At 43.9% G+C, this 19,587-nt stretch overlaps 1 protein-coding gene across 1 annotated transcript in view; it reads left to right on the top strand.

Moving 5' to 3' along the window:
• The window catches only part of CHRNA7 (cholinergic receptor nicotinic alpha 7 subunit), a 102,528-nt gene that overhangs the window by 76,219 nt on the left and 6,722 nt on the right, over window positions 1–19,587 (top strand). Inside the window, exons 5-9 of the mRNA XM_036878730.2 lie at window positions 9,389–9,468; window positions 13,679–13,846; window positions 14,820–15,014; window positions 15,985–16,071; window positions 18,784–18,893. Of these exons, the coding sequence (XP_036734625.1) occupies window positions 9,389–9,468; window positions 13,679–13,846; window positions 14,820–15,014; window positions 15,985–16,071; window positions 18,784–18,893 (640 nt within the window). The remainder of the gene's footprint in view (window positions 1–9,388; window positions 9,469–13,678; window positions 13,847–14,819; window positions 15,015–15,984; window positions 16,072–18,783; window positions 18,894–19,587) is intronic.

The raw sequence follows: 19,587 nt of genomic DNA, 5'->3' as shown, positions 1-19,587 counted from the left end.
CTTTAGGAGCAACAAGAGAAGCCAGGGAAAAATACAGGAATGTCTTCCAAGCACTGAAAGAAAATAACTGGCAACCTAGAATTCCGCCCCCAGCTAAACCATTCTTTACATGATGGGCAAAATCAAGACAATTTCAGGAAAACAAAAACTAAAGGAATTTACCATGTAAAGGTGAACTGTCAGAAAGAAACTACCAGAAATAATAATATTAGAGGGATTACCAGAATAAACACTTAGGAACAAGGTATGAGAAAAAATGGCAAGCAAAGCAATTGGTAAAAATCCAGGCAAATATAAACAAGTTGGAATGTATAAAATAATGATGAACTTGGAGGCATTAAAAACACCATGAGATTAAAATGCTGGAAAACAGTAACATGAAAAACAATGCGTGGATATTACTTGGAGGTAAACCACTAAGTTGTACTTAAGTTGTTCTGGCAGAGCATAGAGCTGTAACTGTGAGTAAAATAAATGAGTAAAAAATGAAAGAATAACCATCAGAAGCATAAGAATAATATATTTAACTTCCAAACAGGGACTATGTGAATGGGGAAGGAATAAAGAACACATGAGAAACTTAAGAGGGAGAAAAAAGATAACCAAAGGAGAGTGAAATAAAAACCATAAAATTAAATAGTAGAAATAAAACTAAACATAGCAACAGAGAAGATAAAGTAAGTGGATTAGGCGGCTGGTTAAAAAGACAGAGATTTCCCAACTATGATTTTTTTTTAAAGTCCAGCTATATTGGCCATTTGGCTGTAACTAAAGCATAAGCATATAAGAGACAAAACAAAACAGAAAAAGAAGAAGACAGGAACCAAGATAAAATGAGAATGGCTATGTTTACGACAGAGAAAAACAAAAACCCACAACACACACTGTAAGAAAAAAGAAAAAAAATACAATTAAGGTTAAAGGTCAAGTCATAATGATAAAAGAGAAACAACTTCTAAGACTATATAGTAACATATCTCATATGTATGCATCTAATAAAATAGCTTTGAAACAAATGAGGAAAATTTGGCAGATAAATCCATAATCATGGTAGAAGATTTTAATGTACTGCTTTCAGTTACTGATAGTTGAAGAAGGGAAAAAATGTATAAGGATATAGAAGTTTTGAACTACACCATTTACAAACCTGATCCAATATATAGATTTAGTTGGAGATAGACATACAGATACAGAAATAAATATATCTTTGTTCTACTAAGAAATAATTATCTGGAGAACTAAATACAAAAATGTGAATTAAAAATAAAACTTTAGTGTGTGTGTGAGAATGCATGTATATACATATGTAGAGAGAAATACATAGCCTGACGTGATTACATTAGAAAAGATTTAGAAAGAAAAATTTGTGAGTTGATTACCAATCTCAAAAAGTTAGAAAAAAAAATAAATGGAAGAATAAAAATAATAGTAGAAATTTATTAAATAAAAAAAAAGAAAAAATAGAAACCAAGAAGGAATAAGTTGGTTTTTAAAAGAACTCATAAAATTAACATTCCTCAGGGAATAATTATCAAGAAAATAAATCTCAATCATAATATAAATTAGTTACAGGGATGAAAGTTTATCATAGAGAATAGAATCAGTAGTTCTGTAACATCTTTCTGTGTTGGCAGATAGTAACTACACTAGTTGGGGGGAGGATTTAATAATGTATATAACTGTTGAATCATATGCTGTATACTTGAAGCCAATATAATACTGTCTATCTACTATACTTCAGTAAAAAAAAATTAAAAAAGAGAAAATAAAAAGCATACAAACTAAAACTTAAAAAAGGGGTTTATAGCTACAGACAGACATTTAAAAAATTGTGAGAATATTATGGGAAACATTAGACCAATAAATTTGGAGCCAGAATTTATTTTTTCTAGAAAAAATATAAGCTGGTTATAGACAAAATAGACAAATAGACAAGAAAATGGAATCAATATATATTTCTTAAAGATTGACTCCATTTTTTAGAGCAGTTTTAGGTTCACAGCATTATGGAGTGGAAGGTACAAAGATTTCCCATATATCCCACATATACAACCTCCCTCATTATCAGCATCTGTACTAAGTGGTACATTTGCTACAGTTGATGGACCTACATTGATACATGATTATCACCTAAAGTCCATAGTTTTCTTAGGGTTCATTCTTTTGTGTTGTACTTTCTATTGATTTGGACACAAGAATTAATGATGTGTATCTGCTATCATATTATTATACAGAATAGTTTCACTGCCCTAAAAATCCTCTGTGCCTATTCACGCCTGCCTCTCCTCAACTCCTAATAGTCACTGATCTTTTTGCTGTCTCCATACTTTTGCATTTTCCACAATGCCATATAGTTGAAATCATACAGTATGCAGCCCTTTCACACTGGCCTTTTTTATTTAGTAATGTCTTTTTGTGGCTTACTAACTCATTTCTTTTCAAGGTTGAATAATATTCCATTGTCTGGATGTATCACAATTTATGTATCCATTCACCTGCTTGGTTGCTTCCAAGTTCTGGCAATAATGAATAAAGCTGCTGTAAATATTCATGTGAAGATTTTTATGTGGACATAAGCTTTCAACTTCTTTGGGTAAATACCATGGAGTTTGATTTTTGTACTCGATGGTAAGAGTATGTTTAGTTTTGTAAGAAACTGCCAAGTTCTCTTCCAAAATAACTGTACTGTTTTGCATTCCCTTCAGTAATGAATGAGAGTTCCTGTTGCTATCCTTTCATGTCAGCATTTGGTGTCAGTGTTCTGGATTTTGCCCATCCTAAGAGGTGTGCAGTGGTATCTTGTTGTTTTAATTTGCATTTCCCTAATGTCATATGATATGGAGCATCTTTTCATGGGCTCATTTGCCATCTGTATATCTTCTTTGTGGAGGTGTCTATTTAGGATTTTGGCCCATTTTTAAATTGGGTTGTTTCCTAATGTTGAGTTTTAAGAGTTCTTGGTGTATTTTGGGTAACAGTCCTTTATTAGATACATCTTTTTCAAATATTTTCTCCCAGTCTGAAGCTTACTTTTTTATTTTCTTGATCAATGTTTTAAAAAAGAAATTTGCAAAGGTAGGTTTTAGGTTTTATAGTCAAGTCCCACCTAGCATACAGTGTCACTTATGAATATACACATGTAAATCTTAAAGTAGTAGCTCACTAAATATAATAGTAATTCAGAAAACAAATTCTAGCAAATTTAGTTTTCTATTAGAAACACAAATTTTGTTTAACTTTAGAAAAACCCATTCATATAATTCATCCTATTAACAAAATGAAGAAGAGAAATCATATGATCATCTTGGTAGTTGGAGAAAAATCAATAGATAGTATTTACCCATTTGTGAAACAGAAGAAAACTTGTATAACCTGATACAAGGTCTTTACCCAAAGCTCACTTAATACTGAAACGTTAGAAGTTTCTTTATGTGAAACAAAATAAGGATACCTATAGTCTCACTTTTTAAAAATATCTTAATTATAGGATGAGTTTAAATAGTAAGAAAAGTAAAAGAGTAAAAATATAAGCATTTGAAAGGAATATTCTAAATTAACATCATCCATAGATTTTTTTTAATATCAAAAAACCCTTAAAGTCTATCTAGGCAAAATAAGTTTGATATAAGACAGATATAAACATTGAATGTATTTCTTTACTCTTGCAACAATTAGGAAGTGTAATTTAACAAATTTTGTTTCCAATATCTATGTTACTAAGAAGTATCAAACAAATCAAAGGAAGACCAAAGCAAATGATAAGTAATGGCATATTTATTTCTCAGACAATTAAATACCATAAAGATGTCAAAATCTCCTAAACTAGTCTGTAAATTTACTGTGACTCCAACCAAAGTATCAACAAAGCCTTCACAGGATCAGACAAGTGGATTCTAAAATTTACACTGAGTAAACCGTCAGGACAGGTAAGCCAGTTTTTAAACAAAAGAACAAAACTGAGGGACTTGCCATGCCCAATGCCAGCGTTTCCATTTTGTTGTAGTGATAAAATGTGCTGCCATTTAACATATACTCTGTAGATAAAGAAAACATTGAAGGACTCTGCAAGCCTCCTGCCGATGCCCAGGTATCTGCCTCCTTGGACTCCAGCGGGTAGAAATGACCATGAAATTTCAGTTCAAGACTTTTTGGTCATGGACTGTGACCAGCCACATTGCTGGTTATAGACCCGTAGCATTTTAGAATAAAATACAGAACTAAATAAAAATGCCCAGAAAGGGGACTTACAACTTTCTTTTGAACCAGAATTCTTATTTTTTAAGAAAAAGACTTCTTTCCCTCTGAAATCTAGACATACTTTTTTTAATTTCTAAAGAGATTTAAAATAAACGTCACCTTAGAAAACACTGTCTTTTGAGATAAATGGGCTTCCTCTTTCTTCTTTATTGCCTTTTTCCTTCCAATATTTTTTATTTTATTATTTTTATTGAGATATGATTGCCATATAACATTGTATAAGTTTATTGCGTCCATTGTGTCAGTTTGCTACACATATATGGTTACCACTGTAGTGTTAGCTAACACCTCCATCATGTCACATAATCATGATTTCCTTTTTGTGGTGAGAATAATGAAGATCATTTCATCTCCTCTGCCCTACCCTCTCGTTGTCTTTCAAGGATGATGTGAGCTCAGTGAGAACGGGACCTGCTGCACACGAGACCTTGTTATTACAGACCTCAAGAGCCCACATGCGTCTTTTTCTCCCTGCAGCAGCACAATGGATTTTTTTTCCCCTAATCCTTCAGCATTACCTACCTGTATGCAGAGTTTAATTTTGGTGAGCATGTGTCCTGTTGGGGATTGGTCTTTTTGGGCTTCCTTGATGGCTGGCTACCCTGTTCTTCTCTCTCAGGATGCCAACAGCTAGACTCCAGGGTCAGAAGATTCTGTTTCTGTGGGTTGCAATGTTACTTTCTCTTCCCTGGTTTGGGGTTGAGACCCTCCACGCTCAGCAGTGGCAGTCAGCACTGCAGTGAGCTGGGAGCCGTGGGCTCTGCTTCCAGGGCCAGGACCAGGTACTAAGTGACACTCTGGGGATGGGGAACAGGGAGGAATCTAAGTCTAGAGCCGCAGGGTTTGAGTCTAGACCCCCATGTTTGCCTGTGCCTCTACTGATGTCTGAAAGCACAGTTCATGATCCCATAGAGACTGAGTCCCAGACTCTACAGGCAGCCACCCGTGGTTTTCTCCCAAGCCCCGTTCTGGCCTTCCTGCTGGGGGCAATAGCTTATTCACTCCATGGTCCAGGCACACCACACCCTCATGAAGCCCCCTTTATGCCAGCTTATCTCCAGGTGTGTGACCAGACCATGCCCTCTGCTGGGGACTCACCCATCTTCCTTTCCTCTGTGTTCTTCCCATCATTAGAGATGCACTTTTTCCCTGACCACCCAACTCAAGACACAGGGCCTGGATCCCGGATATGTGAGCTACATTTCCTCCTCTCCACGGTCACTTTTCAGCGGCCAGGGCCCCATTGTCCTTGTCGCCCCATCTGTGGTCAGGGTGGGCCCAGAGCTGTCCTCCCAGCAGGAGCAAGCTCATCCATCCATGGCTGGCTGGGAAAGGACTGAGGCCTCTGGAGACGGGGGCTGTCACAGGGGGTGAAGGGGCCACGTGCCTGAAGCGTCAAGGACCCCGCAGGTGCACCATGTCTCCCAGTAGTCAAGAAAAAGTACTGATATATTTGACCATTTTCAAACTATTTAATAGAGAAAGTTTCAGAGGCACACCAGATTCAGAGGCACACCAGAGTAGAAAGAGGAGTGGACAGAGTCCTGTGGACCCTCCTGGCTTCCACCGAGGTCAGTGTCTGCCGGCTGCGAGGCTGCACGAGTGCCTGGCCTCCTGGGCTCCCAGCCAGCAGCTGCTGGACGTCACTGCGTGTGCACAGTACCAGGCAGTGTGCAAACAGCACTGAGACTGTCCCCTCAAGGGCATTGCAGGGTTTTGGCCACACATGTCATGCAGACTTCGTTCCCTGCCTTGGAGAGCTGTTTTTAGCAGCATGGCCCTTTTTCAAACAAACCTTATCTCCAGCCCTAATGGCCACAGCAAAGTCGTATTAGCACACAATTATCGAGAAGAGTTTACTTTTATATCATTTATGTATAAAATGACAACTCAAAAACTGCCGAAATGATTATTAAGATTTGGGTATTTATAATGATGACAGTGTTACAGTTCCATTTATCTCAATAGTCTGTTTTAGTTTTAACTGTATTCAGAAATCACTGAGTCACACAGGTAAGCCATTGCTGCTAGATTTTTATCTTGTTTTTACCCATTTGTCTTGTGATCTCAAGAGTCTCTTCAATTGATCCAAATGGAAGGAGGAAGAGTTTAGAGGAATTTTTTTTTTCTGTCTTCCAGAATTGAATTATTGAACTAACATGCCCACAACTTTTATTATAAATATAAAAATCAGACAAGAAGGAATCTAGACTCAGGCAAAACTGTGCCATGGGTCATGACATGCTTCGTGCTGTTGCTGCTACTGTGGCAGGAACCTACCTGTGCCAAGACAGGCTCAGGCTCTGTGCTGGGCGGCAGGCTCGGGTGTGGGTTTTTAAAAAGAGCAGTAAAACTAAAGGCTTGCTGGCTGACTCATAAACCAAAGGTTCAAACACGTGCACATTCACATTTGTAGCAAGAGAAGTTTTAGTTCAACTTCTACCCAAACAGGAGTTAAATGGGCCCCATGAATTAATCCACGGTCGTATCTAAAGAGTTCAGATTTTGTAAACAACCTTTTGAGTGTGTTTAAATTTCTATCATTAGCATTTTCAAATACAAGGAAAATAAGATGTTGGAATTGACATTTGTAGACAGATCAGAGCACTTCCACGGAATCTCAGGGTTCCAGAGAGCCTGGTTTAAAAATCATGGTACTGTCAAGAGTGAGTTAAGGTCCACGTTTTCAGCTATTTTGTGCTCAGTCACTGTGTATAACGTGACTCATTAAGGCAGTCAGGTACAGACTGCAGTCAAGCAAAGAATATTTACATCTTGAGCCCACATCCTCTTCTCTCTTTCCCAGTGTGTGCTTGGAAGGAGGTGGGTGTGCTTCATCTTCAAGGATCGATCTTTTATGATGGCTTAGTCTTCCTCCTGTTCTTCCTTTAAGCCTCACATGTTTGTTTCATATTTAAGCCATGGCAATTTTGTCCAGTTTTCTCCTGGAGTTTCTGTTGCCTTTTATCTTTCTTATTACAAGAATTTAAAAAAAAAGAAATGTGTCCTTAATGAAAACCCTGGTGTATTGCAGCTTGTCATTTCCCCTCTCCATCACTCTGAACCCCCTGCACTCTCCACAGAGACTCCTACTGTAATTTGGACCCCCTGCCCGACGCCGCCTTTCCCAGCCTGCTGCACAGCTCATCATAGAAATCCCTTCTCTTGATCTCTAGGCTCAGGCCAAAAGTATATGTGATCTTTCTCAGTATTCACCCTCATTTTTCAGAAGCTGACCCTCAAGCCCACAACCAAGAACATATACATGGGAAATAAGCTCTCTGAAGCCTCAGAGTTCTTGAAAACACCTTTCTTTGCCTTCCTGTTCTGGGGGTTCTTTCAGCTCCAGAATGTCTCCGTGTGATGTCTTTGGTGATTCCCTCCCTCCGACTCTGCTGTTGTCTCCGCAGCTCCTGTTGAGGTCCCCAGGCCTTGGACGCTGAGGCCTTCATCCTTTCTGTCCTGTGTTTCATCTCTGTGATTCTTATCAGCCAAGCTTCCCACCCATTTATAAAAATTTATTTCATAAGTCATATTTTTAACTTCCATGGTACTGTTTATTTTTCTAAATGAGCATCCTTTTGCATTTTTGTGAGGATAATTGCTTTTCTGGGAAGTAATTTTTCATTCCCCTCATTGACTCTTTGATTTGTTTGTGTGTGTGTGCGTGTGTGTGTGTCTGCTTGATTGTGTAGCTCACACTGAATGCTGATCTCAGTATCCTGTGATTCTGGTTTCCCATCTGGAGGACTTCAGGAATAAGGAAGGCCGCCTCAGGCAGTCATTACACACATCCCCAGCGGCTAAAATGAGGGCAACTTAACTCTGCAGTGCCAGCACCTTGACTGGATGCCTGTTTTTGAGGTAGTTTACTTTTATTTATATGTGGGGCCAGATTTTAAGGATACCCAGGATTTGTTGTAATCAGGTATTGTAAGACATGCAGATAACAGAAAGACTGTCACGAAGGAAGATGTTTATCATACCGTTCCCTAGAAACAGAGGCATGGTGCACCATGCAGGCACACCTGAGGGAGCACCAGGGCTGGCCAGGAGATGGGGTGCGGCGGAGCCATGGGCAGGGGCCTTTGTGTGGTTTCCCCAGAGAGGAACTGGTGAGGCAGCATGAGCTGGGTTAGGATTGGCTGGTCTCAGTAATTTTCAGTGGGCTCTGTGGCCTAGGGGCCTGTCCCTAGTTGTCTGGTACCTGGTTCTGGGGTGATTAAAGCAGAGAGGTGGTGTCCAGAGGGTGAGACCCTGGTAAAAGGTGTGCTTCAGGTGAGGGCTCTGGAATGGTTGGTGTGTATATGGGAGGTGCTCATGAGCAGGTTGTTTACTATCTCTAGGAACTACTGACCTGGGGGCAGGTAGTTCTTACAGTGTCAGCAAGGCCCAGATGTCAAAGGCATCAGAACACAGAAAATAACAGACATAGACAGTAAGAGCTGTTGGCTTTGATTGTTGCTCTTTCTTCCTGTTTTGCCTACCCCCCAACACTTTATTCAAGGTGGCAACTCTACACTGCAGGAGGTTCTGAACATGGGCCCGGGAGGGGGCCGGTGTGCATTTATCTAAAATGTAGCCAATTCTGCTGTCTTCACTGTCGTCCTTCCTGTCATCGCTGATCACGGAGCCCGGGACCCCACAGGGGCCCTGCTGGGGCCCAGCTCCCCCCTGCACTTGCAGCTTTTGTCACTCAAGATGTATTTGTTAAGCACCAGCCAGGCATTTGGGTCATCCAAGAGGTAGGAGCTAGAGCTCTGAAGATAGGCAGGTGCCTGGCCCACCTGCCGACACCCCTGCTCCCCTGGGGCTCCCACCCGCTCTCTGTCTCCTGCAGACAGATTGACATTTCTCACTTGTTGAGGTCCTCCTAAACTGTCTTGGTTTTACTCTTGCTAAGAAATTTGTTTTATATGAAAAAAATGACAGTTCCTATGAACTGGGGGTGGACATTAGCCCCTTCCAACCTGTGCCCAGATCTCCCAAGCCCCCTGCAGGTGGTTCTCTCAGGTCCAGGCATACAGGAGCACCTCTCAGAGCTGCTCCAACTGTAGGCACGGCCAACCTAAGGGCCTCAGGAAATGCACTGCCTGCCAGCACAATTCACAAAGTCCTTTCCTGTTTCTAGTGCTGATGAGCGATTCGATGCCACATTCCACACCAACGTGCTAGTGAATTCTTCCGGGTATTGCCAGTATATCCCTCCAGGTAAGACCCATGTCCTTTGTCCTCCTACAGTGACACAGTTTCAGCAAGTTTGGGGGACTGTGCTTACATGAGTGGTGGCCTGGCTCTGCCCTGGGCATCCTTTGCCCCTGCTCAGCCCCATCCTGTCCTGTTTTCTCCTCCTCTGTGCTAACACATAGCTCCTGAATGTGGCAGGAGCATCTTCCCCCTTTCTTGCCTTGGGGTCGTGGCTGCAGTTGTCTTTGCCAACGTGTGTCATGTTCCCTTATTGTCTGTTGTATGTTTTTAAAATTAATCCTCAGCCACAGTGAGCCTCCCTCATCAGGCCATTTCCAGCTCTCCCCACAGCCTGCAGGGCAAGTGCCCAGGCTGGTTTCTCTCCAGTTCAGCCAGTCCCGTTCCTTCCCTCCAGACTGTGTATCTCAGCAGGTGCTGCCCCCAAGGTTCTGGAGGTGAGATGGGGAACTTGCTGGGCGGCTTCTTGAGTGTGCGCATTAAAGAGCACTTGTGTGTGAGACTCAAGATAAGTGGCTTCAAAGGGGAGCTCATTAGTGACTTAGGCCTACATGAGCTCCTCTTCCCCCTCTCAACCAGCTGATGGTTAACCTCTTCCTGGGGCTGGCGCCTTTGCCACCATCACTTCTGTCAGGTCACTGGGCCCTTGGCCGCTCAGAGTAATCCGAGCATGGAAAGCACGGCTTTTATGGCCTTGAGGCATGTGGATATTAATAGATATTTATAAGTCTTTTAGATGATTTTTTACATGTTCTCTTCTAGGATTATCTCTCCCACAAAGCAACTGTTCAACTTCCTGCTCCCAGGCAATCTCCAGCTTCCCTCCTACCTCACCACCAATACACACACACACGCCATACACCGTACACCACACATGCACACGCACACCCCCCCACGCAGCTCCACACTCATCACACACTGTCTCACCCACACGCACTCACGTACACCCCCCCCTCCAGCTCTCTGCCTCAGTCTCACACCTTCTGATTCATCTCGCAGCACACAGAGAAGCTGACTAGCCTTCTGGGTTGTTGTTTACATGTTGTTTTCTCCTCAGCAGATGATAAGCATCCCATGGGCAGATTCTGTACTTCTCGCTTTAGGCCACCATTGATCAGGCAGGTGCCTGGCCCACCTGTCAATAAGTGAATGTGAGAGGATTGAACCCATCAAAGGCAGATACTTCCCAGTAATGTTTGTAGAGATTGAAGAACTCCAGATTTTCAGGTTTTCTGTCTTAGCGCCCCTGCTTCCCACAGCTCTTACTCCCCTTCCGCAGGCTAAGCGTGCTTTCTGCCTAACAGCAGGCCCCCTGCAGACTGGGGCCCTGGGGCAGGCCTTCCATCATGTATGTCCTTATTCACCAGGCCTTAAGGTGCAGCTTCTGTTATGAGGGCTGTTTTAGAAAATGACCTCCAGTAGCCATCAGTGTAGAGTAATAGCGTTTTGTGGATTGTTTTGAAGCCTGAGGCTATTTTCAGCTACGGGAGCACCACTCCTGAGCCCGGAGCCACCGTGTGTGCTGCAGCGCCCTCTGGGGGCTCTGTTCCTATGTCCTGGCCTGCATGGCCCCAGGAGCCAGGTCAGGAAGGGACACACTGTGCGCTGACTGTGGGAGTCTCCCCTACATTGTCAGGAGCTGTGTGGAGCTGTCTGGCCTGGACAGCACGCCTGGGCCCTGGAGTTGTGTACAACTGCCCTGGGAGGCTGCTCCGCCTGTGAACTGAGCACAGGCGGAAAGAGCATTCTGGTGCAAGTTTTGAAATAGAGACCTGGTTATGAGCTGACAATTTTTGTTCCGTTTCATATTCTTATTTTTTTAACAGCTTTATTGCAGTGTGCAACTCACCCACTTCATTGCAGGGTTCAGTCATTTTTAGTAAATTCACAATGTTGTGCAGGCATTACCACAATCTAGTGTTGGAACATTTTCCATCACTCCAAAAAGATCCCTCTTGGCCTGTTTGCAATTAATCCCTTCCTTAGAGCCAGCCCCAGGCAAATACTGACGTTTTTGTCTCCAGAGATTCTCTTTGGCGATTTCATAGAAATAGAATAATTCAGGTGCAGAGTTACATTTTCTACAAGCAGTACTGGTTGGGGGAATCTAGTCTAGTAATGGAGTCCAGATTCCTATGAGCATTTCATGTAATGCTACAAGTCCTATTTGAAGGAACTCAAGGGGACAGGAAATTTATATTCCTTCCCCAATTTGGTTGGAAGTCGGGGGTCCATGTTTGCAAGGCTGTTGAGTCCCTTTTTCTATTCATTCTTTAAGTAGCAGAAACTTACAGAGTGCCTGCCCTGCCCCAGAGAGTACTTGGACATTTAGTTATTTGTGCCTTCCACCGCCTTCCCATCTTCCTGGGCAGGGAGGAGCACATGGGCATAGACTGCTAGAGTGGGCATCTCTGGTCTCTTCTCTGTGACCTGGTGGAAAACTGATTTCCAACTAGACTGGAATCACTTTTTCAGTGGAAACTTGCTTGTGTCCAAGCACTAACTCTTCAGTGAAACCTATCGGTCCTTGTTCTATTCTTAATCTAGAATTCAGACTAGTTACAATTATCCTCCACGTGTGTTTCTAAATAACCAAGTATTTTCCCAATATTCAACCTAAGGAAAAACGCCCAACCTTGTCCCTACGACACACACACACACCTTTCAGATTCTGTTTCTAATAAGCCCTTCATCATTTTTACCAACTTCCTTGGGGTTTTTTTACATTCTTTGCTATTCCCTTATTTAGAGTTTGATGATGTGCATTCATGGTAAGAGCAGGTTTGTAGAATTTCTAATCTTTGCACAGAAATCCCTCAGAATAGTCTTCAACAGAGCACGCTGATGTTATCTTTGAATTTTAAAAGAAAAAAGAGATTCTTTTCTCTGGATTTTCCAAAAAAAGACCCACCTTGTTCTGGACAGGTCTGGCTGCAGTTTGGAGGAGCAGGACAAGCTGAAGTCCTTACAGTTAAGAGGCTCTGGTGCCCACATCACTTCCTCTTGAAGAGAGCGAGAGTGGGCCGGAAAGATAGGAACACGAAGACTGACCAAAACGACATGCACAACATCATCAATAATGTATCTAATTCAGTCACACTTAATCAGGCTGATAAATTTTTCACTCCATGAAGGGTGGATGTTGCATATTATGAACAGCATATGAGGATAGAGACCAAGGGATTGTTATATATTTATTTATTTATTTATTTTCCCAGGTTTCTTGAGGTATAGTTGACAAATGAATTTGTGATATATCTAAAATGACAGTGTGATGACTTAATATATGTATACACTGTGAAATTATTTCTGCAAATTATTATATAGTTAATTATATTTATATTACATTATTACATATCTAAAATAATATATATCACCTCACAGTCACTTTTTTGCTTTTTTTGGTGAAAATGCTTAATACCTGCTCTCTCAGCAAATTTTAAATATACAGTACAGTTTTACTAACTATAGTCACCATGCTGTACCTTAGATCTTCTGAACGTATCCACCATGTATGTACCTTTTACCAGCCCCTCTCCATTTCTCCACCCCCACAGCCCCTGGCAACCACCATTCTACTCCTTGTTTCTATGAGGCCTTTTTCTTAATTCTACATATAAGTGATACCATACAGAAGTATTTGTCTTTCTCTCATTTATTTCACATAGCATATGTCCTCCAGGTTCATTCATACTATTGCAAATGGCAGGATTTCCATCTTTTTTAAGGCTAAATGATAGTCTATTGTATGAATATGTGTGCATGTATATGTGTGTGTATATATAGTGATATTTGATATATATACATATACGGATATATGTATAGTGTATATATAGCATCTATATAGTGATTACATATGTGAACGTGTGTGTGGGGGGTATATATATATATATATATATATATGATTGATTTCTCTTTCTTTATCTATTCATACATCAAGGAGACTTGGCTATTTTTGAAAAATGCTGCAGTGAGCATGGGAGTACAGATATCTCTCCCATATAGTGATCTTGCTTCCTTTAGATATATACCCAGAAGTGGGATTGCTGGGTCATGTGATAGTTCTATTTTTAATTCACCAAGGAACCTCCATACCATTTCCACAATGGCTGCAGCAATTCACATGCCTACTAACAATGTGTGACTATTATGTATTTAAAGTACATCTCAGTCAGCTCCCATTTCAGTCTTCCAGCTCTTCCTGCTGCCCATATAGGTATATTCAAGAGCTCCTGCTACATCGACGTGCGCTGGTTCCCCTTTGATGTCCAGCACTGCAAACTGAAGTTTGGGTCCTGGTCTTACGGAGGGTGGTCCTTGGATCTACAGATGCAGGAGGCAGATATCAGTGGCTATATCCCGAATGGAGAATGGGACCTTGTGGGTAAGCCCAGCAAAGGCATGAGACCAGCAGCCTAGAAAAAGGCTGCTTTATTCCTGTGCTAGCTTAAAAAGTTCAGGACTTGCCACTCTGCTTTTCAGTGTGAGCATTTATTGCACCTTGCAGCATTCTCTGTAATTTCCTGAGAGCTCTGGGATGAGAAACAACAATTAGAAAATTCAGTGCTTTGTATGAGGAACTTGCAGTTATGGTAAGGACACACTTAAACAAGTAGCGCTAGTATCGGCATCCCTACTGAATTCAGATCCTCCCCATTTCTAAAATCAGGTTGGACAGCAAATTGTAGTTGAGGGGAACCTATATTTGATGATCTTAAATAGAAAAACGATAATTACATTTATAATGGTATAAAGCTTACGATGTATTATTTATAATCATGGAGTTTTAGTACATTAGTCCATAGACTGGGTGGCTTATAAACAACAGACGTTAATTTCTCACAGTTCTGGAGGCCGGAAGTCCAACATAAAGGCACCTGCAGATTCGGTGTCTGGTGGGAGCCAGAACCGCTTCCTGGTTCGTAGCTGTCTGTCTTCCGGCTGTGTTGTCACATGGCAGAAGGTTCATGGGAGCTCTCTGAGGGGCACATTCATGACGGAATCTGCACCTCCCAAAAGCCCCACCTCCAAATACCAGCATTGTGGGGGTTAGGGGCTCAACATAAGAATTTTGGGAGGACACAGCCACTCAGTCTGTAACGCCTGTAATTCCAATTCATTAAAAAAATCTTCCAGTTTGCTCAAATACTGCTAAGATAGTCCTAAACAGTTCTGTAATAAACCAGAAACAGTGATTTGTTCAAACGCCAGTTTTGTTCAAACACCGATGTGTTCAAATTGCCGTTTTTTTAGCCCTTAATGAACTCCTTGGCTATTCTGCATTGCATGCCCTTTAAAATGAACAAAGAGGTTAATATTATTCAGACCACGGTTGCTTTCCTCCCCTCCCCATGGAGGAATCCCAGGCAAGCGGAGTGAGAAGTTCTATGAGTGCTGCAAAGAGCCCTACCCAGATGTCACCTTCACGGTGACCATTCGCCGCAGGACCCTCTACTACGGCCTCAACCTGCTCATCCCCTGTGTGCTTATCTCTGCGCTGGCCCTCCTTGTCTTCTTGCTCCCTGCAGATTCAGGGGAGAAAATCTCCCTCGGTAAGTGCCTGGCTCTTTGGCGGGAGTCTGCGATGGGTGATAGGGCCCTCCCTGCCTTGAGAATCACTGTGGACATTACAGGGCACACTGGGGCTGCAGACGCAGGGATGGTGCAGGGCCTCCTTGGCCCATCGTACGCTGACCTTCCAGCCTGGACATCTCCCTGACACCACAGGCCCCTTTCTGGATGGTTGCACCCTCCTGAGATGCTAGCATCCTCTGAAGCCTCTGCAGAGGCTGGGGATGCTCTGGGAGGGAGCACTGTGTTCTGGCCTGACGGGCCTGTGCTTTCTCCACTCCTGCCACCCACTCTGTTACTTGGGCGTGACCGGCAAGCCCTGGTTGTGGACAGGAAGAAGTTCAGCTTGTTTAGCCTGCCCTCAGCTTGCATCTGTACACTGCTTAGCCAGTGTTCCTTGTGATCAGCCCGGGGAAAGATAAGGAAACTCAGAGTGGTTACGTGAGTTTCTCAACATCTCTGAGAGTTACTAAAGATCATATTTAGTACACGTACAAATCATTCTCAAACTCGTATGTTCTGACTTTGAGCCTCGGGTGCTGTTAAACGACTCATCCGAGGTCACACAGCTAGTGCAGCAAAGTCAAGACCAGACGCCAGGTCCTTGGGCTGCATGGTTTCTTTTTCCTGCTACGTGAAATTACTTCTCAATACTAGTGAAGTAAAGAAAACGAGAGAGAACTCCCTGGGTTCAATGATTCACTTTTTGTTGTCCTCAAGTTCTGGCTTGTAAACTTGTCTCCACCAGGCCTCCTCTGGGACTCTGGCAAATGCCATGGACTGACCCCTGGAAATGCCCATGGCCATATGTACAGAGCACCATGCCTTCACTTCAGGAAAGCCACCGACCACTCCCTCCGCTCCCCCACCAGCCCCTTGTGTCCCAGGTTGGGCAGGTGGGATATAGGCCTCACCGTCTGCCTCTCAGGTGCTGCTCTGTTTGTGTTGCAGGGATCACGGTTCTTCTCTCTCTCACTGTCTTCATGCTGCTGGTGGCAGAGATCATGCCTGCGACATCCGACTCAGTGCCCCTGATAGGTGAGCAAGCATCCGGCCCTCAAAAAGACATGGGCTTGGAGAGTGCCCAGGATGTCCTAGCACAGGCACAGAACGGCATTGTCCTCCAGGGCCCTGGAGAGCTGCAGAGCCCATTTTCTGCCATGAGAAGATGACTCGCTAAAACTACTCAGAGTAACCCATGGCCTCTGCTCACCTGGGCACATGTAAGGGGGTGGGGAGTCCAGCTTTGGGTCTTAAGTCCAGCTTTGGTTTTAAGGTGCAGAAATGACCCTTTCCTCCCATAATTCTTTTCCTCACACTTAAGATGGAGCCAGAGATTTTACCATTAAGGATTCATTATTTTAGCTGGAGTCATTGTTTTTACAGAAATCCATTGTCAAAATGTGAGGAGCTCTTTAAGGCATTGTTGCAACTGTTAGGCATTGTTTCCTGAGATAACTTGATGTCTCTGGATAGTTAAAGCAGGCGAGGGGATGTGAATAGGACAAATATGTTTTGGTCAAGACAAAGGTAAGGCATGACCTGCCCAGGGAGGGACCACAGAAGCAGGAAACAGCATTGGTCATTGCTGTGCTCCCCCCTGGACTGGAATAAGCAGGAGCATGTGAAGGGTGCTCAGTGGTTAGGATCTGGCACCCTCACCACTGCAGCCAGGGTTCAGGTCAGAGAAACAGACCTCCAAGCCAGTTAGTTTGGGAAGCAAACATTCTGCCATTGGATGTGAGGTTTAATGAACGTGTCTTTACCTCTATTTGATGGTGGAGGTCGGAAGCCTGAATGCAGTCTGTGATGATTCCTTCTGGCCCATGCCACCCGAGAACTGTGCTATGTGGTCAGCAAGGGGTGGGTAGCCGTGGGGGAGCCTTACATGGATACCCCAGGCTTCACAAACTAAGAAGCCAAGCCTCTTCTTTGTGGCACTCCCTCTATGTGTAATATATTGATCAGAGAGACTGTTAGTATGATAACCTTTGTGGGAGTCATATTTATTTTAGTATCATCCAGAGAGGGAAGAACCACCATTCAACTTGACAGTCTTTCCGCCAACCCTGTTCTTTCTGCCTTGCAACACAGTCCTTTCAATAGAGCCTTGTAATAGAAAGCACCCTTAATGTGGCAGTTGACAGGCCCTGCCTTGACCCATGACCCTAGAGGGAAAGGCTTGGTTGATGCATAGCCCATGCTTAGAAGATTGGGATGCTGTTGGCCCCTGACCTCTGTTTTTGAGATTTTAGCTGTGGTGGCCTTTGACCCTGGATCCCTTCAAAAGTCATTGTATTAGTTTACTAAGGCTGCCATAATAAAATTCCATAGACGGGGTGGCTTACATAACAAAGATATATTTGCTCACTGTTCTGGAGGCTGGAAGTCCAAGATCAAGGTGGTAGCAGGTTTGGTTTCTCCGGATGCCTCTCTCCTTGGCTTGTAGATGTCCACCCTCCTGCAAGCCCCTCGCATGGTCTTTCCCTCCGTGTGCATCCCTGCTGCCCCTTTGTCTGTCCAAATCTCTCCTGCATGTTGTAAGGTTAGCCAGATAGGACCAAGTTCCACTGGAATGACCTCATTTTAACTTAATCACCTCTCTAAAGGTCCCATATCCAAATATAATCACATTCTGAGGTACTGGGGGTTAAGGCTTCAACATACAAATTTCAGGGGGACACAGTTCAGCCCATAATATTCGTGGTTTGTTTCTCTTTTTCTTTCTTGAAAGTGTCTGATGCCAAGTTTAAGTCTCAAATGTCTATGTCTGTCAGATCCGTGCAGGTACTTCTTTGTCTCTGCAGGACAGTGAGTCCCTTCCTGTCTAACCAGATGTGGCCATCCACTTAGCCTCTGTGCCAGGACACTTTCTGCATTTAGCTCAGCCCCCTTGAGCAGACAGCCATGCCAAAGGTTGATGGTCAGAGTTGTCAACTAAGGAATGCCTCCCCTGCCAGGCTTTCTCCTAGACCCTTGGTTCATATAATTGCTGCACCAACCCTGCAAAGAAGGCATTTCCATCCTGTTATACTGGTGAAGAGCCTGAGGCTCAGAGAGGCTGAATGGCCTGTCCACTCACAGGTGGCAGCCCGTAGATGGGAGGTAAAGGGGACTTTTCCCCATGCCTCATACTGCTTCTCAACTGGGTCAAGGTGGGTAAATGCATCATTACCCATCCAAGCTGAAGCTGATATTTCTTGGCCTGGAAAGTCACAGCTGCTGACCTCATATTTAGGCTGGGCAGCTGGCAGCCACCCCTATGCTGTGTCTCTTGGTAGATGGGGCCATACTCATTTTCCGCACTAATGTTCTAAGGGGCCAGGCCTGATGAGCCCGCCAGGTGATGCCCAGGTTCGGTTGTTACACCCCCAGAGCATGCCTGTGATCTGCAGTTATCACAGTGGTGACCACACCCTCAGCGTCCAGGTGTTCGCAGTTCTGATAATTGTCCACATGCTTTTCGGTAGGAAGAGCTCCGTCACGGTCTGCTGAGGAACTATTAACTCTTCTTATGAAAGGAGGAGGCAGAGTTCATGAAAGTGCAGTCAGCTAGGTGAGGCTACTCACCTGGTCGGGAAGGCAGATGTTGGTGCTCTGGGCAGCCTCTCATGCCAGGAACATGGGTGGTGGACTGCAGGCCTGGAGGCTTCCCTGTCCTGCTCTCAGCCTTCTCTGCCCAGACCCTGACAGCAGAGAACACCACCTGGGGGGCCCCTGGGGCTCACCCGGCTCCTCCTCTCTCCACAGCCCAGTACTTCGCCAGCACCATGATCATCGTAGGCCTGTCTGTGGTTGTGACTGTGATTGTGCTGCAGTACCACCACCACGACCCCGACGGTGGCAAGATGCCCAAGTGGGTGCGTTTCCCCTGCCCTCCCCAGGGGGAGCTGGGCCCCTTCCCAAAGGAGGCTCTGAGGATGACTTACCCATTTAAAAATCCCACAAACAGCTGGTATTCCTGCACAAAGAGCTGTGTTTCTCACTGACCTTCCCTATCTGCGTATCACTGTGTGGAGCACAGCTGGAGGGAGCATGCTCCCGGGGTCCATGGCACTGCTCCTACACCGACATGCCAGGAGGGCAGGGCTCACACACTGACTGCTCTGTATATTTTGTTACCACAGTGTTTTTAAAACTACTTTTTGCATGTACACTGTGGAGGATTGTGCAGCGATCGGAAGCAACAGACAAGATAAGCACAGAGCCATGTGGTTGAATCTTCAACACAGAATGAGTGAAAAGAGGGAAAAAGAGTGAGCTGTGTGAAAATACATGCATTCAGTAGTGCCCAGAAGAGAGGAAGATGGGGTACAAGGAAACAGATGAAAATTAAAGATTGAATATAACAGCCTTGATGCGGGAGCCCCGCCTTCCCAGCACCTGCTTAGCACCATGCCTTGGGCTGTGTGCTTCTTACACAGGGCCTGTAAACCTCCAGTCTTCCTGCCCAGAGATTGTGGCCTAGGGACAGTTGGGAGCTAAAGGAACTCTCTCATGTCAAAATCAGCCTGTCTTTGGAGACCCATTAACATTGGGGCCAAGGTCAGAAGG

The sequence above is a fragment of the Manis pentadactyla genome, chromosome 18 (genome assembly GCF_030020395.1).
Source record: "Manis pentadactyla isolate mManPen7 chromosome 18, mManPen7.hap1, whole genome shotgun sequence".
In the NCBI taxonomy this organism is placed as follows: Eukaryota; Metazoa; Chordata; class Mammalia; order Pholidota; family Manidae; genus Manis; species Manis pentadactyla.
The sequence above is the reverse complement of the archived record's forward strand: the minus strand, read 5'-3'. Positions and strand labels throughout refer to the sequence as shown.